The sequence below is a fragment of the Myotis daubentonii genome, chromosome 17 (genome assembly GCF_963259705.1).
Source record: "Myotis daubentonii chromosome 17, mMyoDau2.1, whole genome shotgun sequence".
Classification (NCBI taxonomy): Eukaryota; Metazoa; Chordata; class Mammalia; order Chiroptera; family Vespertilionidae; genus Myotis; species Myotis daubentonii.
Genome location: NC_081856.1, coordinates 53140304 through 53153610, shown reverse-complemented (window position 1 = coordinate 53153610; position 13307 = coordinate 53140304). Strand labels below are relative to the sequence as shown.

The window sequence follows — 13307 nt, the reverse complement described above, 5'->3', positions numbered from 1 at the left end:
GCCCAACCTTGACACGTTGTATTATTGTTGACGTGTTGCTGGATTCCTTTTGTTACTGCTTTGTTTCTGCGTCTGTGTTTATCAGTGAGATTGGCCCATGATCACCTTGTCGGGCGTTGAGATAAAAGCTACGCTAGCCTTGCCCGGCCGGCGTGGCTCAGTGATTGAGCATCGACCTATGGACCAGGAGGTCGTGGTCCGATTCCCGGTCAGGGCACATGCCCAGGTTGCAGGCTCCATCCCCAGTGGGCCATGCAGGGGGCGGCCAATCAGTGATTCTCTCTCCTCATTGATGTTTCTCTGCCTTTCCACCTCCCTCCCCCCTCTCCCCCCTCCCTTGCCCTCCCCCTCCGGAAACAATAAAAATACATTTTAAAACAACGAAAGCTTCGCCAGCCTCAGAGAATGGTTGGGCGGCGCCCTCTCCATTCTGCTCACGGTCACGTTCTCAATGTGGGTGGAGCTCCCAGCGGAGCCACCTGACCTTGAGGCTCGGGGCGCCGTGGCTGGAGAGGCGCGGTGGCCAGTGGCACGCGGAGGCGCAGGGCGTTGGGCGGAGGCCCTCGCTTTGCACTGCCCGGGCTGTCATCTCCCAGGTGGTGTCGGAGGCCGGAGGCCTGGTGCGTTCTCGGGGGCGCCGTCAGAGGAGATGCATGGAGAGGCCCCGTCTGCCCCGGGGACTCCTGGGCACGGGGTGTCCGGGCCGGACTGCTGGGCCCCTGTGATTGCGCCGTGCAAGGTCGGCGGGCAGAGCTGGGCAGGCCGCTGTCCGTGCTTTCTGGGGACGGAGGGGGTGCCTTTGATTCTTGCTTCCTGGCCGGGCAGGGCTGCCCGAGAGAAGCCTGCGCAGAGCGGGGCTCAGGCCCCAGCGTGGGGGAGCTTTAGGTCCCCCCCCCCCGCCTGCTCTCAGGATTGTCTCCCCTTTGCCACATCCTCCTGCCGGCCGCTCGCTATCCGTCCTTCACATGTCTGCCTGGAGGGCCGCAGGGCCAGGCCGGGGTCACGGGCATCCCGTCTGTACTCTGCTAGGCACTGAGTGCGCGCGCGTCCCGTGGTCGTGAGTTGAATTGCGGTGCCGCGCACGGCCCTGAGCTGCCGGCAGACATGCCTGCGTGGCCCTGCTCCTCCTGCCCCCGCCGGTCGGCGCCTCCGCGGGGCGTGGCTCTCACGTGGCCCGTGGTGCCCGGGGGCACTTGGCGGAGCAGCTCCTGTGAACCGGGGTCAGCTGCTGTGAGGCCCGAGGACGACAGCACCCACGTCGGGCGTCAGCGGAGAGCCACGGGCACTCGCGACCCTGCTGGTGGTGCCTGGGCCGCTGGTCAGGCCGACTCGGGGTCTGAGGGGAATTCAGGGTCCTTGTCCCGGAGCCCGACGGAGAGGCCGCACCGGGATAGTGCCGGGCGCTCCTGCGGGGCCGAGGCCGGGAGGGTGTGGCGCCTGGGCCTCTCGTCCGCTCTTAACATTTCGCTCGCGTCTGTCCTGCTGCAGGGAAATAGTGGAGCACATGGTCCAGCACTTTAAAACTCAGATCTTCGGGGATCGGAAGCCAGTGTTCGACGGGAGGAAGAACCTCTACACAGCGATGCCCCTTCCGATCGGGCGGGAGAAGGTGAGTCCCGGGCGGGGCCTGGGCCCTGCGTGTGGCTGGCTGTGCGGGACCGTCCCGCGGGGGAGCGCACGGGCCTGTCAGGACGCCGCCCGGTGCCCTGGGAGACAGGAGTTGAGAAGGTCTGGAAACCACTGGGCTTTCCCATGTGAGACAGGCCCACGCGGCAGGTGCTGCCAGGTGTGCAGACAGGAGCCCGGTGGCCCCTGGGGTGGTGACGCCTGAGGAGAGGTGCCCGCACGGCTGTAGGCGTGTGTGTGTGTGTGTGTGTGTGTGTGTGTGTGTGTGTCCGTGGCAGTAAAACAAGGCTGACTTTCGCCTGTAGCCAGTGGTTCACCTGGAGTGACCGACACGGGGAGGCCTGCGTGCTCGAGCCACCCTCTTCCTGTCTGTGTCCTGCTCTGGGGCGAGTGGCTGTTTAAAAAATGGTGAAGTTCCCGCCCAGAAGGTGTCCCCGCGGGGCGGCTCAGCACAGAGGCCTCGCCTGCTGCCCGCTGTCCGTGCGCCCGGCAGGCTCGCGGTGTTTGCTGTGCGTTTAGTCATCACCCTAAGGAGACAGCTCCTGCGCCCGTGGGCGGCTCCGGCGGGGGCTGTGCCCGATAAGAGCAGAGGCGTTGGGCCAGGCGCCTCGTGATAAGGCTCCGTGCTGAAGGCTGGTGGCTCAGATAGCACGGGCACCCCTGGCATGGGGCGATGGCCCGGTGTCCCCACTGAGGGTGCCAGGACCCTGCCCGCTAGCGCGGGAGGCGCCCCTGCAAACCAGCGAGCGGAGCGTTGGAGACTCATTGATGAGAGCTTTGCGTTTGACTTGACACTTGTTTTTGGTTAAAGTGTGAGAAGGAAAGCCACACCGAGCCCATTCAGACTCGTCTGCGTGTGTATCGCTGCGCCAGGGGCTCAGGAGCACTTTCCTTCAGGGGGTCCCCACTTTCCTTCGGGGGGTCCCCACTTTCCTTCGGGGGGGAGTCCCCACGCTGTTCGAATGTGAGACGTGCCCCCATAGAAGTTGGCAGCACAGCTCGGGGTAAAATAGGTCGGGTTCCTCTTTTAAGAAATATATACATTTATATTGGTTTCAGGGAGGAAGGGAGAGGGAGAGAGAAGCATCAATGGTTCCTAGGTTGACGCTCAACCACTGAGCCCGGCGGGCAGGTCGGATTCCATGCCCACACGTCCGTCTGGGAAGGGTTTCTCTTCGTGACTCGGTCCCTGCAGAGCTCGCCGCCGGTTGTTTCCGTTGGGGACAGAACTCCCAGGGCCCCCGCCGGCCGCCCTGCCTCTCCCGGGGACACGCTCCCCAGAGGAGCCGACCCGACCCCCGGCCGAGCGTGACCCCCCCTGACGTGGGGCGGAGGCCCGCGTGGATGACCTGCGCTCTGGGCCCCCAGGTGGAGCTGGAGGTCACGCTGCCGGGCGAAGGGAAGGACCGCATCTTCAAGGTGTCCATCAAGTGGGTGTCCTGCGTGAGCTTGCAGGCGTTACACGATGCACTTTCGGGGCGGCTGCCCAGCGTCCCCTTCGAGACGATCCAGGCCCTCGACGTGGTCATGAGGCACCTGCCGTCCATGAGGTGAGGCCCGCCGCGGGGGGGCGCGGGGAGCTGGCCCGGTCCCCTGGGACGGCCATGTGCATTTGCGCCGTGCGAGCCCAGCAGTGCCAACGGGGGACATTTTTAATGCGAAAGAGATTCCCGGGAATTCCCAGCCCAGCAGGCCCCCCTCCCCGCGTGGGGCGCCGCTGCGGCTTCCGCTCCGCGGGGCCTGAGCGCTGCCGCTCCACCGTCTCCCTGTGGCCTCCGCACTTGGGACTTGTCAGGGGCGTGGCGCCCACGCTCCGCAGGACGGGGCGGCCCCGGGGGAGCCTGTCGGGGCTCAGGGCCGGGCGTGATGAGACTTCTGCTTCATTCCGGGGTCACGCCCCCACCCAGTCGCCACCGGCACTCGCCGGGCGGGAGGCGGCGCGGCCGCGGGCTCAGCCGGTCTCGGTTGCAGGTACACGCCCGTGGGCCGCTCCTTCTTCACGGCCTCCGAGGGCTGCTCCAACCCCCTGGGCGGCGGCCGGGAAGTGTGGTTCGGCTTCCATCAGTCCGTCCGCCCTTCTCTTTGGAAAATGATGCTAAATATTGATGGTGAGCAGGGCTCGTTTTCACTGTGGGGCTGGGTGGGGCTTGCGGGGGGCCGCGACCCGAAGGCCCCGCGTGGCCGGCCGGCTCCCAACGGCCTCTGCCGAGCCCGAGCCGCTGTCTCCGGCCTGTGTCCCCTGCCTGGCCGTCGGGCGTGGTCCTCGCGGAGGAGCCACCCACAGGGCCCGCATCTAACAAGGTCCCAGAGGCCGCGGCCGCGTCCACAGGGCAGGATGGGGTTTTCTGGGGGGCGGGGTGGACCCCCCACTGCCTGTCCCCTTGTCTCCCGGTGGCTCTCAGGCTGTGCCCGGGCTGTCACCTCAGAGAGCCCTGCCTCGGAGGGTGGGGAATCCAGCCTTCACGGGCGTGACGTTGGGGTGTCCGTCTCCAAGGCCCGAGGGTGGGCTTTGCGGTCAGTGAGGGGGCGCAGGTGCCGCTCGCCTGCCCGCGCGGGCGACCCCGTCACGCCCCTGCCTGTGTCTCTTTTCCCGCCGCCAGTCTCGGCAACAGCGTTCTATAAGGCACAGCCAGTCATCGAGTTTGTTTGTGAAGTTTTGGATTTTAAAAGTATTGAAGAACAACAGAAACCTCTGACAGATTCCCAAAGGGTCAAGTTTACCAAAGAAATCAAAGGTGGGTGCCCGCCCGGGTCCGAGGGGCGGGGGCACCCCCAGGCGAGCGAGCCCACTTCTCCGCGGGGGGTGGGGGGGGAGCTCCCTGCCTCGACACCTGTGGGCGCGGAGCGAGGGTGACCACCAGCGTCCCTCCCGAGGTCAGGCCCAGCGACCGCGTGGCTGTGCTCAGTGTCCTGCGGCCCCTCAGGCGCGGGCGCCCTGGTTCTGGGGTCACCTCGCAGCCCCGCGCTGTCGCTGTCAGCGCTCCCTCTGCCCGGGGCTCCTGGAGCAGCGACCAGGGCCCGGGGACCCGGCTCGGCCGTCGGCGGCGCTTCGCTGAGGCTGCTCCGAGGGCCCGTCCCCCTCTTCTGCCGTGGCCTCGCCGAGCTGGGGCGGAGGCGCCCCTGGGTGAGCCCGGGCCCGCTGCCCGACGCTGAGGCGCTGCTCTGTGCCGCCAGGTCTGAAGGTGGAGATCACACACTGTGGGCAGATGAAGAGGAAGTACCGCGTCTGCAACGTGACCCGGCGGCCGGCCAGCAACCAAACGTAACCGCTCCCCCGGCCGTGGCCCTCCCGCCAGGCAGGGGCCCCGTGGGGACAGTGGCTCCGGGAAAAAGGATCCAGTCGGTTTTGAAATTAGCCCAGGGTTCCCAAACCCCCCAGTGGAAGGAACCTGGGGGCTCCCACCAGCGCCCCCGCCGTGTAGAGCAGGGGCCCCTCTGTCCCGAGCTCGGGGCTGAGCATGCTGGGAGCAGCGGGCTGCTCTCCCCCCCCAGTTCCTGGGCGTGGCCCCGTCTCAGCTGTGAGTGGCCCTGGCTTCACTTACCAGCCGGATCCAGGGCCCTGGAGTGACTGCCAGGCCGCAGGGTGGGCACCGTCCTGGGGAGAAGCAGGAGGTGCGCTCCCCTCCTCCGCAGGGTCTCCTGGCCCAGAGGGTGTGGGGCACTGGTCCCGCACCGGCCCACCCACCCGGTGGCGAGGGTGCCCGCGCAGACCCGGGAGCTGCAGGCCCGGCCGGCACCTGAGCTCGCGGCCGTGGACCAGTTGCAGAGCCTGAGTGTGTGGCCGCGTGTGCCGGTGGCATCCTGCATACAGGCTCACAGGCGTTCCTATTTCCCAGCTGCGGGGAGCGTGGCAGGGCCGGGCCTGGGACGGTCCAGGTGACCCAGGGGTGGGTCTGTTGTTGGCCCCTGGGCGGGGCCTTGGCTGTGTGCCCCAAGCATTGCCCCGAGGGGCGCAGCCCCAGGCAGGCGGGCGTGGGGGCCACCATCCCCACGGGCTCCTCTTTGTCCCCTAGGTTCCCGCTGCAGCAGGAGAGCGGGCAGACGGTGGAGTGCACGGTGGCCCAGTACTTCAAGGACCGGCACAAGCTGGTGCTGCGCTACCCCCACCTCCCATGTTTACAAGTCGGGCAGGAGCAGAAACACACCTACCTTCCTCTCGAGGCAAGCCCCTCCTCCCCTGCCCGTCCCCCGCGGGTCCTTGCCACGCCTCGCGTGGAAGATGAGAGCTGGCGCCTCGTGCCCGTGCCGGCAGGTCCCTGGCGAGGGGCGAATGTGCTCTGAGAATGAACTTTCTCACTGGTTGTTTGAAAATGCCCTGCCTGGGAAGAGGGCCCGCGGGGCGCCCGGTCCTGGCGCTTTTCTGTCGGTGGTTCATACTCTCGGTCCGTGTGTACCCCCCTCCCCCCCCATCGAAGGCCGTGGCTCAGCTCCATCCGCCGTGGCCCGGAGGTGGACTTCCGTGGCGGGCAGCTGTTTCCCTGTGAGGACGGAGGCCACAGCCCGGCGCCAGGACAGCCGCCCACAGGGTGGTGCCTTGTCACCAGCGGGGTGTAGTCCTGCTGTCAGCCCTGCCCCCCGTGTCCCAGGCCCCCCAGCCCTGCGCTGACGCCGCGTCTGCGCCTCTGTAGGTCTGTAACATCGTGGCAGGACAGAGATGTATAAAGAAGTTGACTGACAATCAGACCTCAACCATGATCAGAGCGACGGCCAGGTCGGCGCCCGATCGGCAAGAGGAGATTAGCAAGCTGGTGAGTGTCCGGTCCTGGGGGCAGCCGGGTGGGGACAGACACGGCTCTGGGAGCAGCCGACACCCCTGACTCTGCCTGTTCTCCCCTTTCCAAGATGAGAAGTGCGAGTTTCAACACCGACCCCTACGTCCGGGAATTTGGAATCATGGTCAAAGATGAGATGACTGACGTGACCGGCCGGGTCCTGCAGCCGCCCTCCATCCTCTACGGGGGCCGGGTACGTGCGCGGGGCGGGGCCCGGGGTGTCCGCACACGGACCACGGGTGTCCCCCATCAGGTGCCGCCCCAAGTCCAGGCAGAGAAGTGAGTGAGGGCTGCACGGGAGCCGGTTTCCTTGGCTCTTCTTGAAGTTTTTCGGAGTCAGCCTCTCTCTCCCAAGGGTGACTGGTGTCCATGGAGAGTGGCAGCCCTGTCCTGGGCTCCGGGCGCTCTCGGCGACGAGCTGCTCTCCAGGCCTCGCTGCTTCCCGCTGCCCCGGGGGGTCGGTCACCTGGGCGTCTCTTTGGGTTTGCCCCCTGACCCCCAGCTTTTATCAGCACGTAAGCAGAGGCGTCCTGGCCACCGAGCCTTCAGGGCTCATGCGTGGGTCCCCTCCCTCCTCGTGGCTGGTCCCTTCGGGTTCACAGCCTGGGGGGGGGCGGGGCTCCGCGGTGAGCGGGAGCATGGAAGGAGTGAGTCCCCCGCCAGCAAGGGGTAGTTTTGATTGTAGGGTATTTTTCTTTTGTATTTTTTGTTTTAGAGCTCAGAAGGCAGCAAGGAAATTGTAGGGAAAAGTCTCTTTTTCTCAGCTCGGTCGCCCCCAGGAAGCCACTGGTGTGTTCTCCTCTGCGAGCCGCCCAGGGGTAGCCTCAGGGTTTTCACCCTTCCTGTGCAGAAGGCATGTTATTCTATTTTATTTTCATTGGTTTCAGAGGAAGGAAGAGGGAGAAACATCAATGAGGAGAGAGAACCATGGATCGGCTGCCTCCCGCACGCCCCGCACTGAGGGGATCGAGCCCTCAACCCGGGCATGTGCCCCGACTGGGAATCCAGCCGTGACCTCCTGGTTCATAGGTCGACACTGAGCCACACCGGCCGGGCTGCAGATGGCGTATTAAATGCACTTCTGCACCTTGCTTTGTTTTTTACTTAGTATTTTCTCTTAGAGCCCGTAGAAGTCTTGGAGGTCGTTGCATGTATATGTGACGTGAGTTGCATAGCGTCCCTGTCTACTCACTCACCGTCCCCCATTCACCTCTTCATGCCTTCATCTACCCACCCATCCATCCACTCACCCACCACCTGTCCATCCACTCAGCCATCCCCCATCCCCCTCTGTCCACCCATCCGTCCTGTCCCCCCGCCCGCCCCCCGCAGCCGCCTGGACCCCTGCAGTGCTGGGCGGCTCGAGGTGGGCGACACAGAGATTCCGTTCTGAGCCTCAGGAGCCACCGTCTGGTCGGGGACAGTGACAAAACCCCAGGTTCGAGGACTGCGTTCCCATTGTCCTCACTCTGACCGTCTTGCCATTTGCAGAATAAAGCGATTGCCACGCCTGTGCAGGGCGTCTGGGACATGAGGAACAAGCAGTTCCACACGGGCATTGAGATCAAGGTGTGGGCCATCGCCTGCTTCGCACCCCAGCGCCAGTGCACCGAGGTCCACCTCAAGTAAGGCGCCAGCGGCCGTGCGGGCTCGGGCGGGAGGGACGGGGTGGGCAGGGACAGGCCGCGCTGGGACAGGCCAGGCAGGGACAGGCCGCGCTGGGACAGGCCGTGCGGTGTGGGCCCCTCCCCACAGCTGCTCGGAGCCGTCGTCCGAGCAGAGGGAAAGGCAGCACAGATGAGACGAGAGAACAGCAAACGGGAGTGAGTGTAAAAAAGGAGGCGAGAGCCCTAACCGGTTTGGCTCAGCGGATAGAGCGTCGGCCTGCGGACTGAAGGGTACGGGTTCGATTCCAGTCAAGGGCATGTACCTTGGTTGCAGGCACATCCCCGTTGGGGGGTGTGCGGGAGGCAGCTGATTGATGTTTCTCTCTCATCGATGTTTATAGTTCTCTATTCCTCTCCCTTCCTCTCTGTAAAAAATCAATAATATATATATATATAAAAAAAAAAGGGAGGCGAGAGAGAGAAGCGGACTCAGTGAACATTAGCGACATAGTCCGTGCGGAGGGAGGCGGAGAAAATGAAGCCAGAAGGAGGCCGGGATGGTCAGAGGGGCCTTATTCCCTGGAAGGGGCGGAATGGAAGTCGTCTGGGCCGCTGTCCTGGGCAGGGAGCGTGCCCGACAGCCCCGCCAGGGATCGCCCCTCCAGGGAGCTGGGCAACGCGGGGCCAGCCAGCTGCACAGCCTTTGAAAGCAGCGCCGGGAGCCGCAGCGTCCCGCACGGCGGAGCCTCCTCCCTCGGGTGGAGGCGGGAGCGACAAGACCAAGGCCGGGGAGTGTCGCCAAGAACCTTTCTGCAGAGGGAGCTGCCGTGGGGGGAGGGGCTGTGGGGGCGGCTGCTGTCGGCCCCCCGCCCAGGGCCAGCTGGCCGCCCGAGAGCCCTCAGAGTCGAGCTGGGGCCCACGTCTGGGCCGGGCCGGGCCGTCCCCGGGGTCTGTCCTGGCCCCTTCCTTCCGCTTTGCCTGGAGCCAGGTGGCCCCGCGGTCAGTGCACGTGGACGCTAAAGCAGGCGCGAACGTGTTCCTTTGTCGACACCGACCGGCTGGGCTGGACCCGTGTCCTCAGCCTCTGTCGAAGGCGCCGTTGTTTTTGCTCCGGAGCTTAGAATAGAGCCCGCGTGTGTGCCCGCTGGCCGCAGCCGCAGGTGTGACTCTAGCTTCGCCGTCCTGCTTTTTCCACGATGATGTCATCCACGTCCCCGCGCTGTGCACACGAGGGCCACGGCCCCTCCCACAGTGGAGGGCATTCACGGCCTGGGCGGGCGGGCGTGTCCCATGGAAGCGGGGCCGTGAGCACGGCACCTCGTCACTCTGCACGGGGCCACGGCCGGGGCGGGGGCCAGCGTGGGGCCAGCTGGGAGGCTTCCGGTTTATTGGAGCAGAAGAGCTGGGGTGACTCCTCAGCGGCCTGTGGGTGCTCAGCACTGCACCCTTTTCCACGCGTGAACGCGCGGGCCAGCTCTGTCCAGGGCGGCGGCTCCGACCCCGACCCCCGGCACGGGTTGGGCTGGGTCTGGACGCCAGCACGCGGGGTTCCTGGCCTGACGCGCCCGCTCCTCCAGGTCCTTCACGGAGCAGCTCAGAAAGATCTCCCGGGACGCGGGGATGCCGATCCAGGGCCAGCCGTGCTTCTGCAAGTACGCCCAGGGCGCCGACAGCGTGGAGCCGATGTTCCGGCACCTGAAGAACACGTACACGGGCCTGCAGCTGGTGGTGGTCATCCTGCCGGGCAAGACCCCCGTCTACGGTAGGCGGGCGGGCGGCCGGCGGGAGCGGCGCTGCTTCCCCGGGGAGCCGGCGGTGGGGGTGTGGGCCCGGCCCGCTCTGTGAGCTCAGCCTGGTGTTAGCTGAGGGTGCACAGGCTTCCGGGGCATTTATTGTTCACTCCTCGAGTCCTGGGTGCTGTGGGGGAAGATGGCGTTCCGCCCCAGGAATGCCAGCCCCTGGCTTCCAGCCGGGCTCTGCCCATCCCTCCTGCCTGAGGAGTGAGGGCGAGGCTGGCGCAGGCGGGCGGTGTGGAGCCAGAACTTGAACCCAGAGGCTCTGATTTCCCTGCACCTGCCTGGCCCCTGCCTCCCAGGCGGGCGGACGGGCGGGGCGAGAGCTCAGGGAGGTGCCAGGAGAGCGGCCTGAGCGCCCCCTCTGCCGCAGCCGAGGTGAAGCGTGTGGGGGACACGGTGCTGGGGATGGCCACCCAGTGCGTGCAGATGAAGAATGTGCAGCGGACCACGCCGCAGACGCTGTCCAACCTCTGCCTGAAGATCAACGTCAAGCTGGGGGGCGTGAACAACATCCTGCTGCCTCAGGGCAGGTGAGGCCCCGGGCGGGGGCGGGGGGCTGCCTCAGGGCAGGTGAGGCCCCGGGCGGGGGGGGGCGGGGGGCTGCCTCAGGGCAGGTGAGGCCCCGGGCGGGGGGGGCGGGGGGCTGCCTCAGGGCAGGTGAGGCCCCGGGCGGGGGGGGGCGGGGGGCTGCCTCAGGGCAGGTGAGGCCCCGGGCGGGGGCGGGGGGGGGGGACTGCACACACGCAGGTGAGGCCCCAGGCGGGGGCAGGGGGGCTGCACACACGCGTGTCGCTGTCACTGACAGACGCTGCAGCTGCTGGGAGGGGGTGCCCTTGGGCAGGATGCTGCAGTTGGAGGTTCGAGAGTGAATGGGGTCTGTCCGACCTTGTTCCCAAAGCACAGTCGGCTCCTGCCTTATCCCCGGAGGAGGGGGCGGGGTGGGGAGGGGGCACTCAGAGACCTGTTGGGTTTGATGAGAGGAGAGGAGATTCCGGGATGAGTCCAAGGTCCCGGGCCGTGGAGAGAGAAGGCAGCATTGGTGGTGAGGAAGCCTGGAGGGCCCCCTGGGGGTGTGTGTGGGTGTCGGCCTCTGTCGGCCTCGAGGGGAGACGGTGGGTTGAGGGTGAGGTCTGGTGTCAGGGCTCCTGGTGTGGAGGTGGGACTTAAAGCCCCCCGGCTGGAGGGTGCGGACAGGAGGGATGTGGGCGTCTGGGGCTAAAGGCCATGGGGGTCAGGAGCTGGCAGTGGAGCCTGAGAAGGGAGGGGAGGGTCCTCCCAGGACCCCAAAGTGGTTTGTCTTGAGGCCGGACGGGTGGCGTGCAGGTCAGGCAGGTGGTGACCTTGCAAAGAGGAGTCTGGTTGCCGTGGCAACGTGGGAGGCATACCCGGCCTCTGCTTCCAGAGCTCACCGCAGGTGCTCCAGGCAAGCGAGCGAGGCAGGGAGGGAGCCGTGGGAGGAGCGTGGAGCCCAGCCACAGGCTTGAGTCACGGCTGCAGTGGTTGCTGTTGGGAATGATCCAGAACTGGGGGTGGGAGCAGCAGGTGGGGGCGCAGGGTGTGTGTGCAGACAGGCGGGGCCGGAGCCTGCGCTCCTCCCGCTGCTGCTCACAGCCTCGCCAGCGGCGGCGCTCGGCCTTAGGGGAGGGGTTAGTAGGAGGTCTTCTAACCCCAGAAGCTCAGGTCGGCCGTGAGGCAGGGCCCCGGGCGGGTGGGCGGGTGCCCGCCGGCCCCTCTGTACAGATGTGGGGAGGACTGTGTCCAGTGGCCGCGCATCCCACGCTCGGGAAGGGGTAGCAAGCAGCTTCCCATGTCCTGGGGGGCCGGGCAGCGGTGGTTAGACCACGCTGGGCACGGATGGGGGACCTGACAGGGCACCCCCCCCCCCCCCCGTTCCCTCACTCCACTCGGGCAGGGGGCGGTCCTCAGTGCCTGGGGGGCTCCGTGTGAGTGCTGTCGGGCCCCCCTGAGGCGACTCCCGTTGCTCCCTCTGCCGGGTGGGAAGCACCCTGTCCTCCTGGGGGCCAGGAAGTATTATTTGGGAAATGTTCTGTGTGTGCGGAGATGGACCCTCCCCCCCGCCCCGTCCAGCCTCAGCGGCCGGCCCACCACACCTCTCCCCATGGGTTCTTCCGAAGCTCACGTGGCCTTGCCACGTACTGTGAGGCTTTCTGAGTGTCGCTAAGAGAACCTCGCCCAGTGCCCTGGCCACCCAGGAGCGGGTGCCCGCGCGGAGTGGGCGGTGCCCGGCCTCGGCCTCAAGCTCTTTCTCCCCCCGAAGGCCGCCCGTGTTCCAGCAGCCGGTCATCTTCCTGGGGGCCGATGTCACGCACCCCCCCGCGGGGGACGGGAAGAAGCCTTCCATCGCTGCCGTGAGTGCCCTGCTGGCCGGGGGGGGGGGGGGGGGGCGGGGGACACGGTCCCATTGCGGCCAGAGCTCTTCCTGAGAGCAGGAGGCTGCTAGGTGGCAGCTGGGGACGTCCGGTCCCGTGGGAAAGGCACTGGGCGGCGCTGCGGGCTGGTCAGTGCGACTGCGGAGCAGTGAGAGCGGCGTGTCCGTCCCACCCAGGGGGGCGCTGCTCCTGGCGGCCTCGGTTCACGGTGACCCTGCTGACACCCGGCCGCTGCCCCTTCCTCGGGCTGAGCCCGGCCTCCCCCGGGGGTAGGAGCGAAGGCCCGGGGTTGCAGGTCCCGTCGACCCCGTGGGGCTGCCAGAGGGCCGGGTGGCCGTGTGTGCTCCTCGTTTGTCCGGAGCCACCTGTTGGGTTTCCCTCTGCCCGGGGCAGCTCGTGGGTCCAGCCCTGCTCCATGCCAGGCACGGGGCCAATGCCAGCTTCCCCTCCACACGGGGAGCCCAGGAAGGCCGGGCACCTCCCGAGAGAAGCGGCAGCACTGCCCCTGACGCGCCGCCTCCTGCCCGCAGGTCGTGGGCAGCATGGACGCCCACCCCAACCGCTACTGCGCCACCGTGCGGGTGCAGCAGCACCGCCAGGAGATCATCCAGGACCTGGCGGCCATGGTGCGCGAGCTGCTCATCCAGTTCTACAAGTCCACGCGCTTCAAGCCCACGCGCATCATCTTCTACCGCGACGGCGTGTCCGAGGGGCAGTTCCAGCAGGTGGGCGCCTCCGCGCTGTGCTCAGTGTGTCTGGGGTTTGCCTGTCTGTCCGGCAGAGCGGCTTCTCGGGGTCTCTGCAGAGAAGGGGGTGCGATCTACAGCCTGTCCGACCGCTCCCTGTGCCTGTGCTTGTCAGGTCATGGGGACGGTGGGCACGGGCGGCGACGCTGAGGCAGGACAGACGGGCGGGAGGAGCAATGGGTGGGCTTGGGGCTGGAGAGCTGTGCGGGCGGAGGCAGGTGTGGGGGAGGCTTTGTGGGTGGGCCCCCCATTGGGCTGCAGTGCGCAGGGCAGGCAGTGAGTGGCGTGATGGAGAAGCACGCCGGGTGGGGCGGGTGGCTGGGAGCCCTTAGAACGCAGTCAGCAGGCCCGGCCGCTGTTTGGATGGGGA

At 66.9% G+C, this 13307-nt stretch overlaps 1 protein-coding gene across 2 annotated transcripts in view; it reads left to right on the top strand.

Moving 5' to 3' along the window:
• Positions 1 to 13307, top strand: part of AGO2 (argonaute RISC catalytic component 2) — a 51994-nt gene that overhangs the window by 24627 nt on the left and 14060 nt on the right. For both annotated transcript variants that reach the window (XM_059672375.1, XM_059672374.1), the window contains exons 3-15: positions 1489 to 1609; positions 2995 to 3176; positions 3598 to 3734; positions 4227 to 4361; positions 4801 to 4888; positions 5640 to 5787; positions 6255 to 6374; positions 6469 to 6591; positions 7890 to 8023; positions 9583 to 9767; positions 10172 to 10331; positions 12080 to 12170; positions 12722 to 12916. In XM_059672375.1, coding sequence (XP_059528358.1) covers positions 1489 to 1609; positions 2995 to 3176; positions 3598 to 3734; positions 4227 to 4361; positions 4801 to 4888; positions 5640 to 5787; positions 6255 to 6374; positions 6469 to 6591; positions 7890 to 8023; positions 9583 to 9767; positions 10172 to 10331; positions 12080 to 12170; positions 12722 to 12916 — 1819 coding nt within the window. The remainder of the gene's footprint in view (positions 1 to 1488; positions 1610 to 2994; positions 3177 to 3597; positions 3735 to 4226; positions 4362 to 4800; positions 4889 to 5639; positions 5788 to 6254; positions 6375 to 6468; positions 6592 to 7889; positions 8024 to 9582; positions 9768 to 10171; positions 10332 to 12079; positions 12171 to 12721; positions 12917 to 13307) is intronic.